The following is a 27,715-nucleotide window of genomic DNA, read 5'->3' as shown; positions in this document are numbered from 1 at the left end:
ACTTGGACTGCTGCACCCATTCTGGGCTTCATTAATGCCAAAGGGCAACATGTAAATGTACTATTTGCTTTTATGTCACTTTATATTACTGTGATCTAAATCAGTGTCATAACTGTTTTATATGCTCCATGGCAACAGAGGCAGGAACTTCAGCAACTGGGGTCACCTTGCAGCATTCTGTACATGTCTCCATGCCCCATTCAGTTCAAAAGGAAAGAGTGGACCTGAGGACACCAGTCAGACTGGCAACTGCAGCCCCACCTATACCAGTATCAGAAGATTAAAAAATTGAACAGAAAAAAATAATTGTATAGATATCCCAACACTGTTTGGACTCATTGAAAAAGCCCTAAAACCTGACCATTTATTTTGAGACTCTTTTACTATTGGGAACCTTGATCGTGTCAACAAGAACCTCTCTGTGAGACATCCACATTTTTCACCACTTTCAAAATGACATGAAGAAAGACTGGCAGCCAAGCGGATATTTTTCCCTAGCCCATGAAACCAAATAAAACTCTAATTTGTAGAGACAATGAAAATTAGTTACCGAAAAGCCCTCCATAGCTTTCTGCAATTATTGAAGAAGCGTGTTCGAACCCCAGTACTGATTAGGCACATAGAGAAAATCTCATTCCCACCCTTGAATATCGAATGTTGGCTCAAATAGACTCAAAAATTGACTTCTTGATTATTATCTAATGTTTTAAACAGTTGCTGTTCTTGTGAACACAGCTGCTAGGAAACATTCTTTAATACATAGACCCTCATACACATATTTTTGGAAATGGTACAGAAATGTCTGTTTTCTATAAGGTCTTCCTGAACTTGGTGTTTTTCACCTGGCACCTACTGATGCACCTTCTGATGGAAGACATGGAACTGTTGAAGCAAGTCTAGAGGACACCAACAAAGTTGATAAGAGGACTAGAGAATCTCCCCTACAAAGATGGGCTGAGAAAGTTGTGGCTCTTCAGCCTGGAGAAAAAGTGTGTGGAGACCTCATAGAAACCTTCCAGTATCTGAAGGAGCCCTACAAGGGGCCTACAAAGGTCTGCTCTTCATCAGGAACTGTAATGATGGCCAAGAGGGAATGGTTTCAGACTGAAAGAATAGGTTTAGATTAGGTATTAGGAAGAAATTCTTTTCTGTGAAGGTGGTGAGGCACTGGAACAGGTTGCCCAAAGAAGCCATGGATGCCCCATCCCAGCAGGTGTTCAAGGCTAGGTTGGATGGGGCTCTGAGGCACCTGGTCTAGTGGAAGGTGTCCCTGTCCATGGCAGGGGGTTGGAGCTAGATGATATTTAAGGTCCCTTCCAAACCATTCTATGATTCTAAGATGCCAGATAAGAGCAAGTGTGAGATCTGGTGCTGAGCAGGATATAAGCAAGACATCATCAGTATCTTTGAACCCTCTGAGAGTTTATTTATTTATTTAGAGAAAATGCTCTGATGATTTAGCAGAAGTGAAACAGAAAAATTCCCAGCTCTTCAGTACTCCCTAAAGTGACAATTTTGGGGAAGCTTTTCACATCCAGGATCTGGTAACCAATATAGTGAGCAAAAGGGAAAACATCTACCAAGGCAAACATTTTCCTCAGATGCTGAGACTATTTCAGCTGGGGTCTATTTAAAGACCTGTGTAACACATAGTACGAAAAAATGAAGTCAGCTGTCTCTTGACAGCATGGGGTAAAAGCCAAAGCCTGAAAACACTGATTGATAACTAAGAAGAATACTAAAGTCTACTAAAAGAATAATCTTGAGCAAAGTCCTAGTAAATGCAACCTTGGTCCAGACAAAATCTTGTCCTTCCTGAAAATTTATGGCAGTTTCTCTGCTACATCTATATATGTGCAGCCACAGGTATTCATAAGGGAGCAAGGCTCTCAACAAGAAGCTTTTCAGTTCTTCCTGCAGTCAATACCTTGAAGTGGTTAAAAAGAGGGCTCTTCACACTTTGCAGAGACATGCACCCTTCAGGTGCAGAGTCACAGAGTCTGCTGTCAGTCTCCATCCCTGAGTTCAGACACAGAGTAGATCTTCAGTGGTCCTGCTATTCTCAGCTGAAGGTTGTGGGTTAAAGCTAAATCTATCCATCTCACAATTAGAAACACATAATTATGGACACCTTTATTTGCACTTAGATTTAAGGTAGAAGCCTATATAGTACATGCAAAGAACAACTCAATAATTTTTAAAACATTTCCGCAAGGGCTATTTTCAAAATTTACTAAACATTTTTTATATAGAAATACTTAAATACTTCGATGTTACCCAGTTGCTGGACATCCAGAAAATCTATTTTTAATTGCACAGCTTGCAAAGGCTTCTATAATTTTATGCATTAACTTTTATTACCAGTTCATCTAAAACATGCAGGTAGTAAAAAAGAAAAAGAGACTACTAAATGACCAGAATGTAAACAGCCTCAGCTCTGGGCCATAAATAAACATTTTCAGAGGGTAGTTGGCCACTGACAAGTGCCACTTCTAATCACATAGTTAACACTGAAAGGGAAAATAAACCCCAACAACACAACACTTCAACATGCTGTGTATGACCTTGATTCTTACCTTTCACATACTGAGAATACTCTCTTAGCTAGATTCAATCTATTTTGTATTCACACATTGCTAGCAGAATTATTTATAATAACAGACTTCTAAGAAAAGAATTTCAGGTTCTTCTTATTAGACAATTATCATTAGCTACAAAGTATCAGATGACTACAACTTCTCAGCTAGAACATTACATGCATATTCCATTTGATTCGGCATAAATGTCACATGCTCCTTCACTCACATCTTCAGCTATAATTATTAAAGTCTTAAGAACCAGTTCTCAATAAAATCTAAGGTAAAAAAAAAAATGCCACAAGCTTTCACATTTTGTGGAAGGTGAATCACATTTCAAAATATTTTAGTCTGAGGGAAGCACTGAGGTTTTTTGGGGGTCTGGTTCTTGCATATAAGAAGGTAAGTAGAACAGGAATTAAGAGTGGTATAAAAATGATATACAGAATAAAGTTTGCATTTGTCTGTTTCAGCACAAGATAAGGATGAAAGTGTTTCTGATACTTTTCTTGAATTATGGACTACACTTTGCTATTAGCCAGCATTTATTGCACAATAAGAGGGTGAAAGGACTCCCGTTTGATCTTACCTTACATCACTGCATGTTAGAGGATCCCACCTTTTTCTGCTGGGCGCCTCATAGCCAGTTAATCCCAAGGCACTTCTTCAACTTGCCCATGGCACGCACAGGCAGCAAAATTATGTATGTATGATGTTCTGTAGCTGGAATTGATGCCTTAGGTTTCAACTTTTATATTTTTCAAATCCTGTACTGCCTAGTGTGTAACTCTGAAGTTTCTTGTGGCCTGTTAGCTGCTGTTCTCTCATGCTGGTTAGACATAACAAGCCTCTCTAGGTTTCCACATCAAGGACACCAAGCCCCAAAACGTGTAAACTAAAAGCCTCTGAAGGGGGGGCAAACTTGGGGTAATTACATCATAAACAGAGGTTATAATTGGAGAATTAATCCTGATATGCAAATGAACCAAACTTATAAAAGTGTGAAGAACCCAGGATCTAGGGTCCATCTTGAATATAGCCTTTTGACTGCCCAGGGTGTACCTTTGAAGGCTTTTCAAATAAATACCTACTTTTATTCTCTTACTCTTGTCTATTCTCTGTGTTTTAGGTGGCCACCTCAGGCATCAGAATAAATCAGTTGCACATGGAAATCTCACCTATCGACTTTTGGTTCTATAGCTTATATTTCCCTTTTTCTCCATTTGTATATAGTAGAAAGCAGATATGAACCTTTACCATAAGCTAAAGATGTGCATACACCTCTACAGTGCAGACTCTGATCATGGCTTTTACAGGGCCATTGTGAAAGGAGCCAGAATTTATCCCAGAACATAGTTCCATGTAACAATAAGCATGAAGGCACTACTGGAACAATATTACAGTGTGATAGAAAAATTTAATAACGAAGAAAGATGCTTTGATTTCTTTCAGTGATCCGTATCATTTTTCAGCATGGAGGATTCATCTGCTAAAACATTCAGCAGTACCTGGCCCGTGGATAGCAGCAGATTGCTGCTTTCTGTGCAAGAATGAGACAGCTGTGATTTCTGCTCAGTACCTGCTTCCCACTCCTATCGCACCTGCAACACCATCAGTTCTACCTGTAATGTAAGGATCTAATACACAACTCAGGAAACATTTTCTCTTTAGCTGTTGTAGGTCTGAGCTAGTCAGCTCTCAATCATTTCAAGTAAGATCTTTTTGCTGCTAGCTTTGATCTCCCTATTCTTAAGAAAGAAAAATTGAAAGTGCTGACAATAAAAAGATTAGATCATATTAAACTGAATCAAAGAAAGTGTCAGCTTTACTATTTACTAGGAAAAGACCAGGAAAGCAATATCCTTACCTAAATTGGTTTTAGACAGATCTAGGAGTTGGGCAGTTCCAGTAAGAGTCAGGTTCAGCTTCCAAATTTATGTGATTTTAGACCCCAGTCATTCAAATTTCAGAAGGACAAGCAAGCTCAAAAGGCCCAATTCCCAATTCCTCTGCTGAAAATTATATTATACGTCTTGCACTACCCTGGACAAAATTTATCATCTCTGGTCACGACTGAACCAAACTAGAGAAATAAGTTCTTTCCAGAAGAAAAATCCGTACAGAAATTTAATATGGAGCCATATTCAAAGTGACACTTTGTGAGTTTTGCCATTCTGTCCAGTACTACTAACACCACTCCACCCCAAACACTAAGAGTGAACTTTAAACCAAAGTATCACAATGTGATACTTTAGTTTAAAGTTCACTCTTAGTGTTTATTTTAGGTCACATCATTCTATTACTGTATAAAAATTAAAAGAGGGCCTGAAACAATCTGCTCAAAGGATGGCCAAAGCCCTTCTTTTGACTTAGGCTGTGGAATAGTCCCTTAAAAGTATGAATATCATCTCCCCAGCTTTAGTGTTGAGTATTTCAGATATTCAGTCAATTTTGTAATTTTGAGCTTAATTCTAGTTTATCATTCAGGGTAAAGGGCTTACTTTCATAGTCAGAGAAATTTCCAGCTGAAATAAAGTGAAATTTTCCTAACAAGAATCACACAAGAGAGGTATTGTTTAAAATCCTCAGCTGTGTTTGATTCCGAATCCAGAGGTGTTAAAAGAAGAGATATTTCTCCACTAATTACGAATTCAAGGATTCTTTCATCATGAATGTATAATTGACCTTTTCTGTCCAGACTCCTAGTTTAGTGATTTATTTTGATAAATAAATAAATAAATGAAACAAAAATCTTCAAAATACTTTTGTTGAAACTTGCATACTTTAGGAATGCCACAAGTTAAAGAAAGGGAAAATATCCTCTGAGACAGAACCTGGTACACTGGCACTCAATTAGATTTTGACCTTCTTCACCCATAAAGGATTGGTAGACAGACGTTGTTTGCTACTTGCCTGAATTAAATTGGGTCTCCTGAGATGCATATGAAGTAATTAAAAAAAGAAAAACCCTGTTAACTGAATTTACTCAACCATCAATCTGAAGCAAACCTTATTTACTGTATTCATCTATTAAACTAATATAATCTTTCATATTTTAATCAGAAAAAAGTTACATTTAATTAGTCTTACACAGCCAAGCTTTGAAGAAGCTCCCCTATCTGAGCATTCAGCTAGGCTACCATTTTTCAGTCTCACCACAGTGAGTCGTGTATGCTTTTATGTTTCCCTTGGTCAAAGCAAACCACAGGATTGTTTTATTAATTCAACTGCCTGACACCCTTCCCCAGCAGGAATAAGGACTCTTTTCACAATTTCATACAAATCACACCTTTTGGGTCAACTGCCTCACACTGCAAGGACTGGCACCATCTCCTTTGCAAAATCCCTAAATTTCCTTGAGTACATTACATTTTTTTAAGGACTTGTGAGGGTTGAGACAGAGATATTAGTTTATAAAAACAAAACAAAACCCAAAGAAAATCAATCAGTCATAATATCAGCAATCTACAGGTGTAGCCATACCAGCAAAAAATAAAAAAAAAAAGCCTGAAGCCCTTTGCAGAGCCACCACAAAAATAAAATCTACTGTGCACATGACTGCCACACCTTCCCTTCTATCGTTTTTCAGCTGAGTAAGAGCTACAGAAATGTTCTTCAGTGGAGTGGTTTCAGACTATGACTCAGAGATCCTTGGCTGCTCCTTGAACGCTCAGTTTCTTCCATCCTGAGGTGGTGTAATTAAGCAGGATACTTCAATTATGGCTTACTTCTGTATCTGCCCAAGTTTCCTGCCTCTGCCTTCTTTTTTCCTTCATGTCCCCTACTTCTTTCACACCCTGCTTTGTAAAATTGACCTTTTTTTGTTCCAATTGGGGACCTTAGAAACCTTCCACTCCTAGCCTCATGCAGAAATTAAAGATAACTGTTTTGACATCAAATATGGACATCCCATTGTGCTGTGGCATTTCTACCAGGGTGGTGGCTGTTGGGATTTAATGGTTCCGAGGTGCTTTGGATCTTCAGCAGCTTGGCAGAGTTCTGATATTATGCAGCAGGCTGTATATACCAAGCCATTCTCATGATAAAGCACTTTCATAAGCTCACTCACTCTGACCCATATGTACATGCAGAAAAAGCTTGTAAATCTTCAGGGTTTTATTTATTTTTCAAGGACTTAATTTCATCTTCATAGAAATAGGCAACCTGAATTCCTGATTTTCAAAAAAGCGTAATGGGCCAAAGTAACATGAACAAATCAAGCCTCAATAAACAGTCTTTTGAGTCAGCTTGCAAAGCCTAAAACACAAACATATATTTTTTAATATTTCGTCATTGTACAGAAGGGAATTACAGCATCAGCACTGCAACATTGGCCATTTAAAATCAAATTCTTCCATCTCCAAGTGAACTTCCCTCTCCCCTGACCACCCAAAATCATATTGCAGCAATTAACTTCTAAGTCACTGGTTCTACAGTTTGTTATTTGACAGCATAGTCCAATAAAAGTGGCATGAGCTAATATCATAAGAGTTTCAAAGACTTGTTTTGGATGAGACAGTCACTTACTAAAAAAAGGAGTCATACTTTTTTTTTCTCCAGGCACAATATGCAAGGACTTTTTATTCATTAAATTTTCATATTCAGCCTATACTTATTTTACACAAGTACAGGCTGAAAACTGTGGCCTTGTCTGAAGTATCTAACATAATACATATTTATTGAGAAGTTTATTGGTCACTCTCTGAAAGTTTACCTTCTTTTCCTTTAACATTCCCATTAAACAGCATTTTGTCATTCTTTTTGAAAGAAAAGGAAACAAAAAGATGAGAAAAACAAAATAGGTCATTAAAAAGGTACTTCAGAATACTTCCAGCAGCAATCCGCAGGCTTAGGGGAAAGATCATTGTCAAGTATGATTTATGGAAACTTGTTAAATTTACTTAAGATAACTGGGAGGCAGACTAAGTTAGTACACTAATAACCTCTTTAGCATAAGGCCTTATGGAATACAGTGCATTCTTTATGCAATAAAAAGGCTAATTTAGCTTGTCATAACACAGAACTGAATTAACAGGGAAGTCGAAAGGCTCTCAATTTGTGTGATTAAATAAAAATATTGGGTGATAGTCAAGCTATTGCTACCATTCAATTGTTTTTTCTTGCCTTATCATGTAAAAATTAGATATTAAGTGTGCATGCAAGAAAGTACTATAGTCAAATGAATGCAGAGCCACCACCAAAAAAAAACTACTATGCACAGACATTTCAGATCAGCCTTTTTTTTTCCTACATTAATTAAATCTTTTGTATTTTTAAATTTCAGTTACATTAAGAAAGGATTATTTTTGGCAGATTTTTGGTCTGCATATAATCAGTTTCTTGCTTAAACAAGAGCTAGTACCATTCCTTCTAGCCTACAGAGGACTACTCACCTCTGCTTCTACTATTTGTTTCTTATACACGAATTGTTCACATTTGAAAAGTTATTGCATGTAACTTGTGTGTATATATGATCAAACTCACACACACACACAGGTGTTATGTTGAAGCTGTATCCCATTCTGAGCCTAGACTGGGACATGACCATGATGAACAACAGGAGATCCTTGTGAAGAATGCGAGACTCTTTGTTGTTGGGTAGCAAAATTAATGAATACCTGTAAGAAATGATAAAAAGTAGAATTTTCAAAACAACAGTACTTGAATCCAGACTTTGGTGATATAGGTGATGATATTTTTTAGCTGCTCTTCTAAGCTTTTTTGACAAAATAATTAATAACACATGTTGAGGGAAGCCCTCTAAAAACCTGTTTTACAAATTCTAGACATAATCCCTCTTGCCCTCTCCAGCTAAGACAGGGGTTGATAGATGATAAAAGTTATGGTAAAATGAGTTACTGAGATATGAAAATTACATTTTATGCACAATTAAATGGGAAACAATGGTTTTAATTGTCTTTGAATGACACACCTAAAGAATCTGAGTCTGTTGTTTCTGCCAATAAATATCACAGATGAGGGTGCAAATGTTTCAAGGTGAAAGCATACTTCTGATTCAACAACTAATGTGCCTCCTTGAATTTTTTTGGTTTTTTTTAAACACAGATCTTACTACAGAAATACTTGTTTCAGTTTTAATCACACAACTATTTGACAGCAAGGAATGTAGAGGGAAAAAAGGCTCTTCTTTATTCAAATGATCCTCTTCATGTGCAAACAAACTTGGGGTGCATTATAAGTGTGTTTGTTACTGTGAAGAACTATTTTCCTGTTTAAAACTGACTGACAGTCAGGGAGAAGAAGCAGTGGTAGGTGTCTGAGGTGATGCATCACTGTGAAAAATGGAGACAAAGTAAACCTGAGTGAACAATGCCTGAAGAAATAGGCTGAAATTATCTTACATGCAGTCATTCAGCGAATAGATCATTTGCAAGTAGTTAGTAGTCCAGCTCAGAGGAGAATACTTCAATAATGATTTGCACATGGGAAAAAGGAACAAGTTCACACCATCAATCATACAAAATTAATATTTTGACTAGATGTAACTCTCAGTTTGCAGAATGAATAACAAGCAGTTGCATATGAAGATGCTGTAACACATCACGATCACCCAGAAATCCCATGCTTGCCATCAATGTGTTCTTCCTTTTCTCACAATAGGATTTCATGGTCTTTAGCAGTCAGATCTCTTCTGTCTGTGCACTTAAAATTCTCAAAGGAAAATGTTCTGAAAGTTTAAAGTTTACCACTATTTACAGAGACTGGTTCAGCCTGTTCAAGGACATTAGTAAGATCCCAGCTTTTGGATTGTGGAGGTGGCAGTTCACAGTCCCTCCTTGTCATCCAACCAGATGCATCTAAGCACAGATTATGCTTGTGCACACTACAAGTGTGTGGCTTGCTGTGATGCTTTTACTAGCTCACCTCCAGTATAAAAGCAGTGTGAGACATGGAATTACTGTGTGACCTGAGATGGCCTGGAACTGCTGGAGTATTGCATATATTCAGGTGGCTCAGCAAATGGTAGAGTATTCTACTACATCAATAAACATAATACACAGCACGTTTAGACAACAACAGAAAAAAGGCATAGTGGCTGAGAAAGTATGGGGGCTAGGAATAAAACAAAGAAAATTAATAAAATACCTGCTCTAATGTGGTTTGGCTAATGGAGTAGTGTTTGATTTGGAGAAAAGCTTTGTTATTCTCTAGGACTCGGAAGAGCTCTGCTAAGCATCCCTGACTTTGTGGTACGTGGTATTCGAGCAGATTAAGATGTTGCCCCTGAAAACAAGCAAAGATTATAAAACCAGATAAAAGTGAATGCACATTGTGATGAAGCTGCACTTGCTTATAATCAGTCTAACTTCAGTAGGCTCTCATTGCAGATTAATATGGAAAATACGAGCTTTTAAAAGAGAACATATTTTGTCTACATTCATAGCACAAAGAACAGTTCATACTGAGAGCACAGATTTTGTGTGTATTCTGAAGTGACAGCTTGTTAATCTCATAAAAGAAATAAAACTTTAGGGAAATTTTAATCCAACAGACTAGTGCTGCTACGATGCAGTCTGGGAAAAGGCTGAGCATATACAGACACACAGCTGTCTGAGCTCAATACAGACTCATAAACATATACACAAAGATGTTCATATCTAAGATAGATATTGCTTTTCATGATTCTTTTCCTAAGCACAGTTAAAGACTTTGAGAGTATTTATGGAAATGTAATTGCTACATGTCTTTTATAAGGCTTTGTATTAAATCAAAGAATCTCAGTAAAGGCTGAGACTTATCAACTCTGGACCTTATCAGAAAGTAATCAAAGCAAATACTCTCAGTGAGTACACTATAGTCCTACTTCAGGTGAATACAAATTTGAGTTCAACTTCATCAATAATAAAAGCAAAAGGAAATTTCCACTCAGAGAAAAGGCCTTTCTATTTATGTTGCCTAAATGCCTGTATGGCATCACAAGTCCAATTTTTATGAAATGCCTAATAGAAAAATAAAAGGGATATTTATATGTACTTTATATCCAAACGTGTAAATATCCAAACATGTACATATTGTTCTTACCAGCCCCAAATTAATCCTGCCATATACTACAACAAGGAGTTTTAGCTGTACCTTAAACCGTGTTCCGGGAAAGTGCAGTTGTAGACAATCCAAAATCATTCTTCCATAACTTATTTCTTTGCTAAGCCAAACCTTGACAGAATAACCATCTCCAAACCTGGGAATGAGACACAGAAACATAAATCCAAGAAGATGCCATGAAGACAAGAAGAACATTTGGTTCAATTGATTTTCCTGTGATTATATCAAATATCATGTATGCCTACTGCATTATCATTGTGATTTTACTATTATACTATTGACCTACAGAATTCCAATGAGAAAGTTGTTAAATTAATGATAACAGAGACAAAAAATGTGTTATGCCTAATTTTAGTTACTACAGTGTGTTTCACTATCCAATATACTTGATGTTAAGTTACTTAAGGTACTTCTGTTAAGTAAACTATGCTTTAATTGCTTTGTTGCTTTGAGTGGTCAGTATAAAGCTATGAAGATTACCAATCATATACAGAAAAAGAAAAAAAAATCCTTTGACTTTTCTAATGAGAAAAATGGGTGTGTATCACTATTTTTCAAATCTGTTAACAAAACTGTGTGTCCAAAAGCAAGTTTCAGCAGTGTGAGTACAACAGTGTTTTACAGATATGCAAAGGCAAGTGTAGGGATATTTAGGGATACAGCAAAGTTAACAAATTTTCTTTGGCTCTATGACCATTCAATCTCTCTCAGAATAATTTAAGAAATTAACTTCTCTTTCTCAACACAAATGTGATAAAAGTTAAGTACAGGCAGTCTAACCAACACTATCTTTTTTATTAGCTTTACTCACTGCTGATAGTTATTTGGGAAAGTTGCAATAAACCAGTGAACATTGAAATGACAGCCATGTTCTCATGCACATTTCTTAAGCAATGGACGTTGTGCTGCACCAGTCCCCAGACTGGGGTGCATGGGCAGAGCTGAGTAGAGGCATGGAGCAAAAAAGGGTTGTGCTGCACCCTTTCCCTCCTTTGCAGCTACATGTCCTCCTTCCTTTGGGCTCTCCTTCTTGGTTAATTGCTAGGGAAAAACACCAGCAGGAGCCGCATCAGAAGAGCTTTCCACTGCCCCTGCTGTTCCCTGTTGCCAGTGAGCAATGGAAAGGCAGAGCTGAATGGGGGACAGGGAGCTTGGGCAGCACTGCCCATGTCCCCCCAGAAACCTGTCACTTCCTCTGTCTTCCCACTGACCACCACTCCCACATCCTTCATTCCAGCATAACTCCCTTTTCTTCATTCTCCAGTGTCTCAATCACTCATTGCCAAATCCTTTATTCCAGTGGTTTGGTTCCTAATGATTACCTCTGTAATACACCCTTGTGCCAAAACCCTCCTCTACTGTGTCTTTCCTGTGTACAACTCATGATTCAGGGCAGCAGCTGGGTTAATTGGGTCTGACTGGTGAGAGGCACATTTTCATGTCATCAAAGCAGAGGATATATCACAGCACACTCTACAATGTTGCCCTATTCCAATACATAAAAGAATGTCTACAGATTATCAATCAAAAGGTAATAAAAGATAGAAAGAACTATTTTGAGATATATGCCCAGTTAAACCTGTGCATAAGTGACTCCCAGCAAAATATTCCACATGAAACACCACATGTTTCTCACCTATGAGTCTATTGCAATGTAAGGGCTTTAACTTTTATTTTGCATTGGGTCAGAACCTCTGTTGTTATAAGGGAATAGTCTGGATTTATTTAAGAGCACTGCAAGTTTCCACAATGAAAAAAAATAGACTGCAGATTTTATTTTATTGAGAATTTCACATGAATTCAAAATACAATTTCCAAGGATCTCAAAGAAAATCCCAATTTTTTGTGTAGCATAAAACAGTGGCAGCTTCTGCATAAAAATGAAAAGCCCTATTACAGATAAATGGGTGTAGAGTTTTTTAGCCTTTGGTTGGTTTGTGGGTTTTTTTGTGGGTTGTTTTTTTTGTTGTTGGGTTTTTTTCTTTGGTTGGGTTTTGGCTTATCTCTTATTGTAGTCAAATGCAACCACTGAACTGCTTCAAATGGAGTAAGAAACATCCTGATGCAGTGTCCTATCTGTTGGCTCCTGAAGGATGTTTCATGAACTAAATTGTATTGAGTCCATACTGCAGGGTACTAAATATTTACTGGACAGTGTAGCCTGACAAATGAACAGTGCTGATACACCAAAGAGATCTAGAATTAGGTGGAATCCAAAGCAGTGTCTGGCAGATTTGCTTTGCAATGATTTACTGATACTTAAATAGATCTCTAATTAAATGTTTTAAATGCATAGCATCATCCCTGAAAAAAATACATGTGACAATAAAAAAAGTTGTTACAAAGATGGATATAGTTAACAAGGGTATTCAATTTAGTTGACAGCTAACCTGAGGCAACATTTTACAAGAGATCATTGATTCTGATCAGTTTTTTGGCATTTCTATACAACGACCATTGAATTACAGTCTGAAAAATGCTGGTTTATGGAGACATTCAACAGTCTCATAAAATGAAATTGCTGTATGCAATGAAGTTTCCAAAGAAAATGAATCAAAATTCTGATTAGCAAAGACAGAGGAGTCTGTGCAACTTTGGTTTAGTTCTAAACTGTGAGTGGCATAAACACCAGCATGGCACCAATAAAAAGCTTTAAAAGATTTTCTTCTTTTGGCTAGTCAAATTATGATGCTTTTATACCTTGATTTTATAATTCATTTTAGTACAAGAGCTCCCCATATAGAGTAAGCTGATCAGCAATAAACATTTCCCCATGCTATAATCAGCAAGCTGCTTTCAGCAGTGCACTGAGGCAATGGAAATTGAGTTGACCATTTTTTCACTTTGTTTTCCTGTCTGATTCAGCCAATATAATTAATTCAGAAACCCAAAGTGGAATTACAAAGAAAAGCACAATCTGGTTTGATTAGCACTGTTAGGATCAAACCTTTAGCACCTGATAGTTCAAGACCTAAAGAGGAAGACATTATCATTAGAATGGCCTAAGTTGAGCCAGCACACTCGTTCAGCAGCCATCTGCTGCAAAACAATCTTCATCTCTTCAAAGCTATTCAACAGAGAACGTATTTTGCACTGCCCTATAACTTTAACAACACCTGAATTTTTATCTGTGTATAAACAAACACACAAAACCACATATTCTGACAGAATAAAATCTTTTTCTTCTTTCTATCCTTCCTCAGTCAAACTAGTAGTTCACACTTCACTTTCACCTCATTAGTCGTTCTGGGAGTATAACTTATTGAGTGTTTTCTGTTAAAATGCCAACATGAGTCTAAAAACAAAATATAAATTCCCAAACTGACTGTAAACAAATTAACTTGACTATTTAACAACAGCATCAGCTGCAGAAGCAGGAGCTTAGCAAGAACTACAAGAACTCCACACTTTTAATTTGCACAGGTTCTCAAGGTATCTGAGCAGGTCAGATAACAAGGGAGCAAAAGGAATGGAAATATTTCCATACCAGGAATTACTAAATAGCCTAAACTTTTCATCATGAAAGAAAGACCATGAGGTGGTTGAAGGGTATTTTCAGGGAGCACAGAATCATGACTAAGCAATGTAAGTAAGAAATAATTCTTCACTCATGTTTCTCATGCAAGAGCAGGGGACATTGAGTTAAACTATAGGAAATGCAATGCCAAGTCTTCCTGACAATATGTAGGAAAACTGTACAACTCATTGACATGGGATGTGCTAAATGTCAGAACTTGACATGAGTTGAATAAGAGACCAGAAAAACTCATGGTGGAGATCCACTAAAATCACCTCTGACTTAGGAAGCCTCTAAAAAAGAAACTGCTGAAGGTGGTTAAGTAATGTAGTAAAGTAACTTCATGTGCCTATATTGTTCTTGTACTTTTCCCTCTTGACCACTTTCAGAGAGAGAATATTGTACTAACAGGTGTTTGATCTGACCTCAGGTTTCTTTTTGTATAAATATCACCAAGAGGAGGTCAGCCTGGGTGAATAACACAAATGGCTCCTCAGTTCTCAGAAAGGTTTTGCAGCCCCACAGCCAGCAGCAAAAAATAGATTATGTAAATCGACTTCAGATATGTGTCTACACAAGCTCCAGTCACACACTGGAATAAAGTGTAACCAAATCTATACTGATGAGAAAGTCCCCTGCATGCTTTCCTGGTGCTCTTTTAAACTTGCAATGGCAATGGAAGTGGATTTAGTGGCCCAAAGGCTGAAAATTCTCATGAATATCAAGGAGAGGAGTTGGCACTTGGGGCAGAGCAGCTTCTCAGTGTTCCCTTCTGCCCATTCCTTGGAGGTCCTGGTTCAGAGGTTTGAATGGAGACAAGAGTCTTGTCCTTGTGAAACACAGCTGAGCCTGCACGTGGTCACAAGGAGTCCCTAGAGGAATTAACCCAATCAGTTTTTTTAAGCTTGACTCATGAAAACCTGTTTTATGTGAAGAATGAAAAAGAAAGTACACTATCAGCAGACTTTTATTTGCTTAAAAAAAAAAAAAGGCAAAACAACAACTGTGTTTTCATTTAAAAGCCTTAGGAGTTTGCTTGTCTACAAATCAACTAAACCAAACCTTGAAATCACTGTTTCAAGTAACAGCAGGTCCAGAATAAACAGCTCATCAAATCACACTCTTCCCAAAGCCTATTTACCAACTCTTCTCTCCCCTCAGTAAAATTTGCTGAATGTAACCTCAGGAAATGAAGAACTTGGCCTCATTTTCTAAACTTTGAGGAATAAGAAAAGCATCTAATCACCCATATACTTCTTTTTCCACTAATCAAAGAGTACATTTCCTGGAGAATGTTGTGCTATATATATATATATATATACATCAAAAAATTACAGCTCCCAGAAAGTTTACTGATGGAAATATAGTGTGCATACTTTGTGTATGCACTAGTTTGATCAAAAGATTGCTTCAAAATGACATTATTGGATAACAAAATAAAAATAGTAAAGAGAACATTGGCACTTAATGTCTGCAAGGAACTGCATCTTTTAGAATATATGCCATAAATCAAAGAGAGGGAATAATTTTCTACTGTGCTGTTTATCCCTCTGCTTTGGTTTACATTCATTTGCACTCAGATATAGTTCTACTTTCTCTAAGTGAAAAGAATCATGGAATCATTTAAGCTGAAATAGGCCTCATCTAGGCAAGATAACTTAGTTACGCCGGTATAATTGCTGAAGCACAGAATACATATCCAGGTCATTCCTCTCACAGCCTTAGACACAAGTACAATTTACAAACAGAACAAATCTTGAACAACATTGAAAACAAAACACTTTGAAAAACATTTAAGAAAAAAGAAAATAAAATTGAAATAAAATTATTAAAACAAAGACATCACAATTCAAGATCATTTAAAACTCACACAATGTATTTAATTATTTTGTCTATTAAGAAACAAGCAAAGACAATATCAAGGAAGGAGAAAAGGTTATTAATTTTTAAGAACTTGGGATTTTTTTTTAAAAATGCTAAAGTCAAATGCAAATACCCTGTCACTTGTAAAATGTGATTTCCTTCTGCATTTATTCAGAACCTCAGCATTGCTGAACAGATAAACTTGGTTAGATGCAAACAAACAGACATAAATAAATTATAAAACTTCTCTTCCATGTAGTATTCATAGAGTTTGTTTCATCATTTTTTAAGTCATCATGATTTTTCCAGGGTAACAATAGAAACACAAAAACAGTTATTAAAATGATGACTAACACTCGTTCAGGTATATTGTACATGCACTATTTGTTCACACACACTCCAGGCTTTCATATCAAACCATCTAAAGTTAATTTCTGTATTCAGCAATATAATTTTCATAACAGTGACAGCCCCAGATTATGAGAAGTGCAGGGTACAACTTTGCCTTGCTCTCTGTGTGCTTGTCAATTCTTAGGTGCGATTTCCAACTATGTGGTGAAACCCTGAAAAAATCTTGTTAATTGTTTATACATGTGCACACACAAAATCTCTCTGTATTTGAGGTTGTTTATCTGCACATACTGGCAAGTATCAGGGATTTTTTATTCTTGCATTATTTATATATTTTATTCCCAGAGAAACAGGAGCAGAAGTACTGTAACCCTGTGCAAAGGTACAGCCTACAAAGAACCCAAACTGTTCCTAAAAGCACCTTCTGGGACTCAACAGTGAAAAAGGCAGGAGTAAATAACATTATCATTGTGTTTCTATGACTGGGTTTGGGTGTACTGTTCTTTAATAACATAATAATCAGGGTATTACACACTAAAATATCTATTAAAAAGATTTTATCAACACCTCAAGGTCAAATCTCAAGCTAAAAAGTGTTTAATGTAGACAGGATGTAAAATAAAATTTAAACCACAGTTATACTAGCTTTATGTAATAAACTTTAATTACATCATCACATAACACCTTGTCATGAAATCCCTATCATGAATGCCTTACAAGATACCCTGGATGTACCTGCTCAGAGAAATGCCTTTATTTACTGCAATGCCTAGAAAACATTGCAAATAAGACAGCAGATTGATCAGAAAAGGAAAGAAAAAGGGAAGAAAGTGCTTCCCAGCTCTGGAAGTGCCCTGGGGAACAGAATCTTACCCTTTCATCCTCATACACCTGTGTGGTCTGTGGTAACTCACTTAGACTACATCTTTCTTTATTGCTTTCCTGTCTTGTTCAGGGCCCACCTAGAGACAAATGGCTCCAGTTGGCCAGAGGAATTCACGGTGCCTTCTGGAACACCCACAGCTACAGCTGAAGTTAACAGGAGTTTTGCTTTAAATGCAATGCTGAACAAATGTAAAATATTTAGTTATAAAGTGCTCAGATAAACTACCCAAACCCTTTTAACTTTAGCACCAGTCTTTGGTTACTCATCTATAAAAAGGGAATAATTATTTCAAATTAAGTTTCCAAGAAGTGCTGTGGAAAACAAAGATGTTGATGTTTATGAGCCCTGCTCCAATAAATGCTGATAATACTGTATTTAAGGACAGGTTTGAAAAACTTCTAGTAGAACACATACTAGTGAAAGAGGAGGATATGAAATCTTAATTAGCTGCTTCTGATTTAATGAACAGGTATAGAGATACAATGCAGCATCCTGTGGAAAACGTAGTACAAAATGACCAAAATAAGCATTCTAATGCACATGTGCAGTAGGGCTGAATAAATATTGCACAAAGTTTTAGGAGAGTCAAAAGATATTTTTCACTTCTGAACTCTCAATCTGTGTGTTTTTTAAGTTTTAAGAGCTCTTTTCTTCAAACTTTCCTCTGGAAAGATAAACGAATAGCTATATTACATGATTACACATCCACTGCCTTAAGACATTTTTCATGTACAAAAGGAAGGTGTTTTCGAGTCAAGAAGAGTGAAAATTATATTAATTTCTATATCTTATAGCATGTAAGAAACTTATTGATAGTATTTCAATTAGTAACACTGTGTCCACAGAAGGCTGAAATATTGATGAGGACTTTAATTTTAATCATTTCTTTTCCATTTAAGAAATCTACATGCGTGAGTTTGAGGAAAGCAATAAAATATTCTCAATCAACCTTTAAAAAAAAAAAGGTAAAGTATAAGTAGTCTGCCAACATATTTTCCATTATAACCCAGCTATAGCAAATGAATTAATTGTTGGGTAATTTAATCGGATGGCTTGCTGATAAAATCTGAGCAACGACTTGACGTCCAGCACCTGACAAATTGGTATGGGTTTTTCTGATATGAGAAGTCTGTCCAGATGGCCCTGGAATGAAGGATAATATTCAAAATGTTGCTCCCAGAGAATTGGCCAGCTGCATCTAACATGAAAATGTTTCTGTACATTTTTTAAAAAAGCATTACGTATAATGGAGAATACTGGAGAGAGCGTTTAAATGTAATCCATTCACAATTTAGCATAATTGACTCTGTTGGCAGGAACTGTCTGAAATTAGGCTTTAACAGGCACAACTGTTAACACATCAATCTCAGACAAACTACATCTAGAATTAAGAGGTTAACTTTTTGAAAATTGCCCTTCAGTTTGTTCTTCTACCTAATACATTTCTTGATATTACTTAGAAATGTGCCACCTGCAACAAAAAGCCTTTCTAAAGAAGTCTTACCCTTATTATTCTGCTGATAAACATCTGCAGGTACTTTAAATCTGTTTAAACATATATAAATATAGTCAAGGTTCAGCAGCTGGGAGCAGAAACCCAAACACAGACTTTTGTAGCAAGAAGATATTTTTGGATGAGCATTTCGTAACAGGCTTGCAGAAGGGTTGGAAAAATGGAACGAGTCTCACACATTAGAAGCAGCATCACTTTTTATATCCCTATGAAGCTTTTATGTTTCACATTAGCATCTTCCTGGAGTTCACCCATACCCTTCATAGCAGAATTTTGTCCTGCCATCTGACAAAGCTGTACTCAGTCCAAGATTATGATCTTTCACATCTGCCAAGGGCTGAAAGTATAGCCAGAGAGAAAGAGCTGAATTCTTGAACTTCCCACAACTGCAAAGAAGCAAATTTAACAGGGCTCCAAGGAAGACCCATTAAACCTTCATCACATATCCATCAAAAAGATGATCATAATCTTGACTCTATAGACTGGAATGGTACTAAAGAATAAAGAAACAAAACAATTTTGAGGACTTCCATCAAGACAGACAGAATTCAACAAGAAGGGAAAAAAGAATGTTATTTTAGTATATGTGCCTACATTTAGAAGAGGAAAATATTCTTGAGACATACTAATAGAATCACCTGTAATATCAAAATATGCTTCTATTATTATTTCTTACAGTACTGGATTTATTCTTTCACTAAAAAAAAAGCTGCATGAAAGTTTTCTTTGGTTTAAGTATTCATATAGAGGTTAGATTTCTCTTCTTGCAATTTTCAAAGCCAGATCAGGATACTTGTTGTTGCTTTTAAAATATTTGTTCAATTTGATTTGTAGAAACAAATTGAAAACAGACTAAAGGGTATCAAGAGCTGCTTATAAGTAAGAACAATTTTTTAAAAAACAAGCTGTAGAATCTAACAAAGAAACCATGATAATCTACAACTATCACCCCATTAATTTATTTTAGTATCATTCTTCCCTGTTAATATGAATTTTTATATTACTAGCTTAATTCATTCACACACAGCATGAAGAAAAGATCATCCAAAAAACCAGATTTTTAGGGTATCACTAATTAAATGTAATCAGATGCAACAAAATCAGGATTTTTTATGCTTTCCTTATATTGCTTCATGGAATATTTTTTTTAAACAAAATGTAAGATGTGATGGGTTTTTTACGGTGATGTGGTGCATGGGACAAATATACTAAACAGTGCTAATTGCAGGAAAACACTGAAACACTAGGAGAAGACTGGTGCTTGTATCAATGGAGGTGGCTGTTAAGGAAAACATTTTTCTGCAGGTAGATATTTCCTAATAGCAACTTAGATCTACTAATCCTTATAGTCTACCACTTTAGAAGAAACAGTGTTTTGCTCTGTATGGCAATGGGAATGATAGGGCTATTAAATCATAGGGAGGGAAGGAAAATGGGAAGGAAGGAATCACTCAATACTCTTCCAAGTCCAGGAAGTTTTTCAGGATGTTCACAGGTGGAGCAGAAAGTGAAAATTTTAAAATAATTTAAAGCTTAATTCTTTGGAATTCTGCTTCTCTACTCCTTCCCCATCTCATGTAGATGCAGGAGTCCTCCATATGGTAACATGGAAGCATACCAGGAAATTGTCTTCGAATAAGTTTGGAACTTTAATCACAGAGAATGTATAAAGTTTTTTTAATCTCCTAACAATTATTTTACGTGTTAGATGTGTGATAACCTGGGGTTTATGATAAAGGATCACATTGGCATGTGTTGGAGAGAAGTTTGGAAGCTAGACTAAGCAACAAAATAAGAGGACTACAGGAACAGTCTTTGACTTCTCCCCAGCACTTGTTAAAAGATTTCCAAAGAAAACACAGAAATGTCTTTTCTGCAAGCTTTAACAGCTGTGTGTATATGACACTTTAAGACTGCTGTCTACAGTGTTTTTTTTCTTGCCAGCCAAGAAAACTTATCAGGCCGTCAGAGAAAATTCAGACAACTGCCTGACTTTAATTAAATCCTTTGATAAAGCTCATGACTATTTCTTCTTAATAAAGGGTTCTAAAGTTTCAAAAAAATTCAGTAGGTTCCTGAACAGTTAGTGTGGAAAATTTGGAGAGCAAATCAATCAATAAGCTAGGAGTTAAAGGGATTTTAGTCCTGCCTTTAAATGAAAAATCCTTGTGGAGCTTGAGCTGCATGGTTTGTGTAGAAATTCTCAGCAATATTGATCTCCAGTGCACATAATTTTCCCATGTGAATTTCACTGATGGACATACATTCAAGAACTGCCATGGAACACAAACCTGCAGAAAGTATGAAATATTCTTAATATAGAGAAGGTGTGCTTTTTATGAAGTTACAATGATTTTAAAAAACCCGCTATGAATATGATTGACAAATATTCTTATTATGGCTTTGCTTTAGAGAACTTAAAAGAGGCACTCATACAGCCTTGATTCCAGAATGGTTGATCTGTGATTATCTCAATAGTAGTAATAGTGCTGGTTGTATATCAATAAGAAGTAATATGAAGACACTTCCAGCATGGTACTTCTGCACTGATTTGCTAACTGTGATCTAAACGAGGTTTGTCTACAGAGGCAGTGCAGCAAACTGAGAAATAACTGCCCCATTTATATGAATATGGTGCATACTTGTGAGTATGCTTTTGATGTCTTGTTTCCGTAAGAGGGAAGATGAAAAGAGGCTGCTAAAGGAAACATCAGAAGTTGCAAAACAATGAAAGTCACTGAGAAGATAAAGGGGAAGGTAGCCTTTGTGGACTGTCTGATTTTGCCCTCTCAAGGTGAAGCTGAGAAGACAGAGACACGTACTCACTCCAGAGGATCTGAAATATAAAAAGGGAAGAAACATTTATCCCAGCTAACTTTATACACCCAACTGAAGTGCCTAAGTAATATTATTTTTTCCTTACTGGGGGGGACACATATCTTCAAAAAGCATTTTCACCTGTGCAAGATCTGCACTGTCCTCTACATACAGCTGTTTCTCATACAAAAGAAGTAAAGGATGCCTTCACACTCACTAATCTACTCCAGCCAGTGAGACAACAGGCTATTCTATGCTATGAAATTTGGGAAGAGACAGGATGGCAAAGGCAAAGACCTAGATACGAAAGAAGCAGAAACTGCTGAAGATCAATTGACTTCTCATGCCTCCAGAAACTGAGGCAAATATGCTCTGAAAGGTGTGCAAACATGAATAGAAGGCTACAATCACACAGAACCATCAGAAATACAGATGCAGACATCAATGTTTTTTCACCATCCAGATTGTAATGTGTCTAGCTGAAAGTTTGTCTTCATGAAAACACCTTGGAAGGAGAGAGCTAGTGTGAGTCAGGCCCATCTTGCTAAGGCAGCTGTGAAGGAAAGACCTATGGTTCTACACAGAGGGAAGGGCAGAAAGCCAAAAGGACTGTCAAGGGACAAGAAGTTATCTGAGACATATATCTTCTGCCTTATAAACATGGCAGGCAGCAGTTCCAAAGCATTTCTGTAGAGCTTGTTCCCAATGTCAACTGCATCTGCACTTATAAGAACTAAGTGCTGAGCTAGTATAAAGCAGTGTAGCTTTGCTGCTTGCAAATGAGCTGTATCATCTTACAGAGCCGACTGTCTGCATGTCCTAATAATTACATTTACAACTAAATGTAAATGTCTAGCTATAAGTTGCAGCAACTTTCCCCTCAGCTTCTCATCCTCTTTCCTTTGTCGTGGTTTAAGTCTATCCTCTGAATTAAACATCCTCATTAATAGGAATTAAATTAACTCATGAGCAGAGTTCAAACAGAAAAGAGGCTTATGCACACCAGGAAAAGGATGCAGAAAACAGCAAAAATATCTGCAATTGTCAGTGAATTTGGTAGGAAGTAGAGAAAGTTCAAAATAGATGTTCTTACTGGCTGCTGACCTGTTAAAAATGCTTCTTCCTGTTATGAAAAATCCTCAGACGGAGCCAAATTGCATTTCATCACCATGTTGAATTCTCACAATGTATTCCTTAGGTTACGTGCAGAAGTGTTTCATTTTAGATGCAGATCTGTCTCTTTCAATTACCATTGCCGATTACAAAGCATTTTAGCAATGTCACATGTCATTTTAGCTTGCTAACTTATCCTAATTGGCTCTTTTTCAACTTCAGTTATGGCAGGAAAAAGAACATGTTCTTAGCAGTCATAAGTCCTTATGACTTAGCACTACTAAAGCATCTAGCCAGCTCTTAGAATGGATGTAGGTGCAGAAGATTTGATGTTGACGTACAATACCTGTTTTTAATGTGCTGGGGAGAACCAAGACACTTGAAAGCTCCATTGACCATAATAGCAAGCCTTGTGCAGAGAGCTTCACATTCTTCCATGCTGAAAAATAAATTGAGGGGGGAAAAAAAATAATTAGTAGTGAAAACCGAGAACATTGTTTATACCTAATTTTAGTTAAAGTAGAAGAATCTGGACAGCTGCAAAAACAGGTACACAAAACCTTTGACTTTAAAAGATAACAGTCAAAGTTGAAACCCTAGTCAGTATATACCAACAGTTATTACCCCAGCTAGAAGACAGACTTAAACCATTATTTATATTTTTCGTCCATAAATAGTTGGACAATTCTGGTCAAAATATAAAGGTATCATTACCACAGGCAAATGTTTCATAAACAGTCTCAGGAATGACACTGAGTGAGCCATGAACTCACGAACTCCTTAATCCTGTTTATGATTATTCTGAGCTAAAGGATAAAGGGAGAAGAATGAAGTAAGCTTGCTCAGCTCGCCTTTTGCACAGTACATACCCATGAAAAAGAGTTACCCTCAGCCTGATTGCAGGATAGAAGAAGATCCAAAGCACTACAATCCAAAGAAAATTTAGGACATGGAAATGCAGCTGAATAGAAAAGCAGGGTCCTCCTAGATGTGACTGCTTCAGATGATAAATAATAGCTTTGATTTATAAAGCTTATGGAAGATGGGCTTCTACCCTACATATTATGCAGAATTGTGTGAGCAACTCTTTCAAAGAAGCACTTTAGACATAGGGAAGCAGTCAGGATGTACCCAACATCTCAAAGAGGAGTCAAAGATGTTTTATGCTCCTACAATTCACTGTGTGCCCTCCCCAACCCTTCTGAGACAGCTAAAGAAGAGATGTCTTGTGTGCCTCAGCCATGGGCCAGTCCAAACCGAAGTGCTTTGACTGAACAAGCATTGGCAATTAAGTACACCCCTAGGAACAATTTCCTTATAATGTGACAGAGCTGTGGTGAGAACTGCCAAACTGCTATGTCTGAGAGAGACAGGGAGAGAGCTAACACATCTTCCCACAAATCAGGAAATTCACTGAGTAACTCCTAATGCTCCCCTTGGCACAACACTCCACAGCTGTGGCAATATTACACAAATTTACTGCCCTAGGGACGGTGGATAAAGCCTCACTCCTCCCCTGCTAAAACAGAAGTTTTGTCTCTGAAATGTAAGTAAAAAATTGTCTCTGAAAATTAAGTAAACAGTTCTCAAAACCTGATTTTTACACAGCAAAGCATCTCTATACCTTACACATGTGTTTGCTGACATGTATGAATGTTCACTTCATATGTAAAATTCCTGTACTTATACAAGTAACTCATCTCAAATAAAGCCACAATGGCCTTCAGAAAATTGCATAAATAGTATAAAATAATTTCTCCTTTCTTCACCCTGGCACAACAATGTGAACAGTATCACTGTACTTATGTCTGCTTCAAGTCATTCATTTGTAGAGCTAAATGTGTAGTTAGTACAATTTGAGGGACTTTGTTTGTTTGTTTGTTTACAGCATATTAGTAATGAGACCACAGGTCTCTTCTGTTTAGCTGGTGTTTGACAACTAAAGGTTCTTAATCTGGACTGAAAAGTCAAAGCATACTGTTTCCTGAAAATCACTGAGCTGAATTCACAATGCATAACCCACGTTCCCTAAATGAGTGTGCTGGTAAGCACTTGGCTATCCAACATGGGTACCTGATTTTCAAAATTCAGCTTCCATAAGTAAAATACTAGAAACTTTTTGGAGCATTTTTCCATCAATAATGGACTGGGACAACAAATACATTTTAAGAATATCTAAAAATATTGAAAATAGAAAACATTGAGAGAAGTTTGGCTGCATTTCTTTATTAATTAGTCTATACTTCAAATCTCATTTGGCTAAATGTTTCATTGCTGTTTTGATTTTTAAGTTTTTTCCTCTATGGACATGTTTGCATGATCTCTCCCTCATTTAAAGACAGATATGTATATATTTATATATATTTATATATAATTATACATACTATATATATACATACTACCTAAGGGAACATTTAATTAATTCCACTTCACTGTAGATATTACAAAACAGTATTGATGTTTCCTCCATTAAATCAATATACCAGTGACCATATCAGAGAACTGACAAGACATTTAACGTAGATGGACTCTTCTAAGAGGATGGGGTCCCTCCTACCATTTCCAGTGGTGCATAAGTGAATAGCTATGAATCCATCTTCAGGATGCCATGGCTTACTCTTTTCATACACTGATGCAAAGCAGAAACTTAATAAAATCAGAAGGTTTTTCACTCACCCCTCCTATTGTAAGGATTTTTAAGGTGGGCAGCTGCAAAAAGGTAACCTGATGTGCCAAGCAAGAAGAGACACTACAACACTGAGTAAAAAGAGCACAGAAAAAGAAGAATCAATAACATCATCTTTTCTGTGCCTGAGGCCCCTTGAGCAACATTCTATTCTTTAAAAATTAAATATGAAAAATATTTGGGATTTAAACAGGTTTCTTTTCATGGATAGGAAGGAATTACCATAAAATGTTGAGACTTATTCTGTATTTCACAGCAGAGTGAGCACGTCTTCAGAATATACTCTTCTGCAGGACAGGAATACACTGGTTGCTGGGATAAGGGTCTTACCTGTGGGATGTCAGCACAGCTGCACAGCCATCCTGAACTTCCTTCAGGATGGTTTTCCAAAGGTAGCGTTTAGAGCAGGGATCCATCCCAGAGCTGGGCTCATCCTACAGGAAAAATGAAAATGACACAGCAGCATGGAAAAGCATACCACAGCTTCTCCCCAGCATGAAGAATTTACACAATTCACGAGAAAATCATAATTTTTCTCTTTAAATGTTACATTTTCAGAAGGTAACTTAAGTGACACCCTGACCACTGTTTTGCTTTAACACATACAGTTCAATGTCTAAATTTATGGAAGGCACATTTTAGTAAAGAAGCATTATACATAAACAGTGTTTAAATATAAACAAAATATAAATCTATGTGTATTTATAAATGCTTATTATACTTATAAATTTTATATATAATATATATATATGTTTAATTATATAAACATGCTCTTTTTGATAAGAGAGACTTGCAAGTGGTTTTTCTCACTTCTGGAAGGGTTCAGTGACTGTTTCTGATCTGCATACACATCTGCCATGAGCACAAACAACGGGAGAAGTCCTATAGCTCCCAGATGCCTACAGTGCCCATCCCATATCCAGGTGTTTGATAAGAGGTTTGGATTTGACATCCTCTAGCAGTTACTCCCACACTCTTTAAAGAGGAATTTTCACCCACGGTGGAGAGAATTCACAGGATTAAATAACATTAATTCAGTTAGTGCAAACCATCTGGCAAACCCATTTCCCACTCGGATGGCTTTCATGGAGAAAGATGTGCTGCTACAAAATCTACATTTCCCCTTCCTATCTATTCCTCCTTTCCTCATTAAACCAAATTTTTACTTCATTCACTCATGGAGGCAAAAGGAATGATATCTGATTGACAAATCCAGTCTCTGTCACCACGAAACTAGGAAGAAGGAAATTCTTCCAGTTGCTTTTTTATCCAGTGGAATTCCATGGGGTGTCAGCACCTGTTAGAGTGGTATGGCCTTGACCAAAGTATTTTCACCAAGGAATCCCAGCCAAAACCTGGAAGCAAAGTTTTCAAGAAACAACGCAAACAAAAAATCCAGTTTGAAGCTAATTTTAGTAATGTCAGAGGTGAAAAAATTCAGTTCAGTCTCCCACTATCTGTGGATTGCTAACAAAGAAAACATAAAAAGCAATAAACCTAAAGCAACCCACAATGTTGCTCAAATTAACGGCTATGATTCTGGATGCAATTAGAAGCAGATTCAGTAGTTTATGTTGGTGTTTTTGCTTTAAGATAAAACAGTAATAGAAAAAGCTCCTTTTAAAATACTGAAAAACTCCTTTAAAATCTCCTAACTTTCTAAAGTCAGCAAATGTTTTAAAGAATTTGACATGTTTAGATATCTTTCTTTCCTCTTTGCATTTTATATGCAACAGTCTGTGCCCTGCAGCAAGAAGTAGGCTGAAATGGATACTTGCAATAGTACGCTGTCATAAAGACAGTTGGAGCATTTCCTAAGATCAGGAAAAAGCACTGATTTAAGATTATCTCCTCCTTTTACGAGCTGAACCAGGGTCAGTTAAAGCATAAAATGCAAATAAAATATTTCAGCTTAGAAGTGAGGCAATGGTAGGCAGTCAGAAGCAGCAAAATGTGTCTAATCTTCTGAAACATGAACCCCAGAGAACAACAATTTTATCTGGTTCAACTTAGCCTGTGATCTCTTCCTGGAAACCCTGGTTTCCTCCTCAACTCTGAGGAGCAGCTTTCCTACCCCTGACTGTTTTGAAAGGTTTGTTGCACTACTGAACTTTTTTTAGCTCTTCCCAGCCATGTTTTAAGAAAGTGGTGCTCAATATTCTCTAGTGAAACAATAGGCAGTGGTACAAACGAGCATGTAGTGATGTAACGATGCAGTTCTCAAAGCTTTGTAGGTCCCCGATCTTCAGTACAAAAGGCATTGTTTACACTGGAGTGGCCAGTTTCAGACCTAAATGGGCAGTAGCATGCAAGAACCAAAATGACCTGG

The 27,715-nt window shown here is 36.8% G+C and overlaps 1 protein-coding gene across 1 annotated transcript in view; it reads right to left on the bottom strand.

Annotated features, from left to right (window-relative positions):
• Positions 1–1,401: 1,401 nt before the first annotated feature.
• The window catches only part of ABCA13 (ATP binding cassette subfamily A member 13), a 179,807-nt gene continuing 153,493 nt past the window's right edge, over positions 1,402–27,715 (bottom strand). The window contains exons 51-55 of the mRNA XM_039549863.1: positions 25,717–25,820; positions 23,047–23,139; positions 10,671–10,776; positions 9,684–9,821; positions 1,402–8,194 (exon numbers count right to left, since the gene is read on the bottom strand). Coding sequence (XP_039405797.1) covers positions 8,105–8,194; positions 9,684–9,821; positions 10,671–10,776; positions 23,047–23,139; positions 25,717–25,820 — 531 coding nt within the window. The 3' untranslated portion in view covers positions 1,402–8,104. The remainder of the gene's footprint in view (positions 8,195–9,683; positions 9,822–10,670; positions 10,777–23,046; positions 23,140–25,716; positions 25,821–27,715) is intronic.

This window comes from Corvus cornix, chromosome 2, assembly GCF_000738735.6.
Source record: "Corvus cornix cornix isolate S_Up_H32 chromosome 2, ASM73873v5, whole genome shotgun sequence".
Classification (NCBI taxonomy): Eukaryota; Metazoa; Chordata; class Aves; order Passeriformes; family Corvidae; genus Corvus; species Corvus cornix.
The sequence above is the reverse complement of the archived record's forward strand: the minus strand, read 5'-3'. Positions and strand labels throughout refer to the sequence as shown.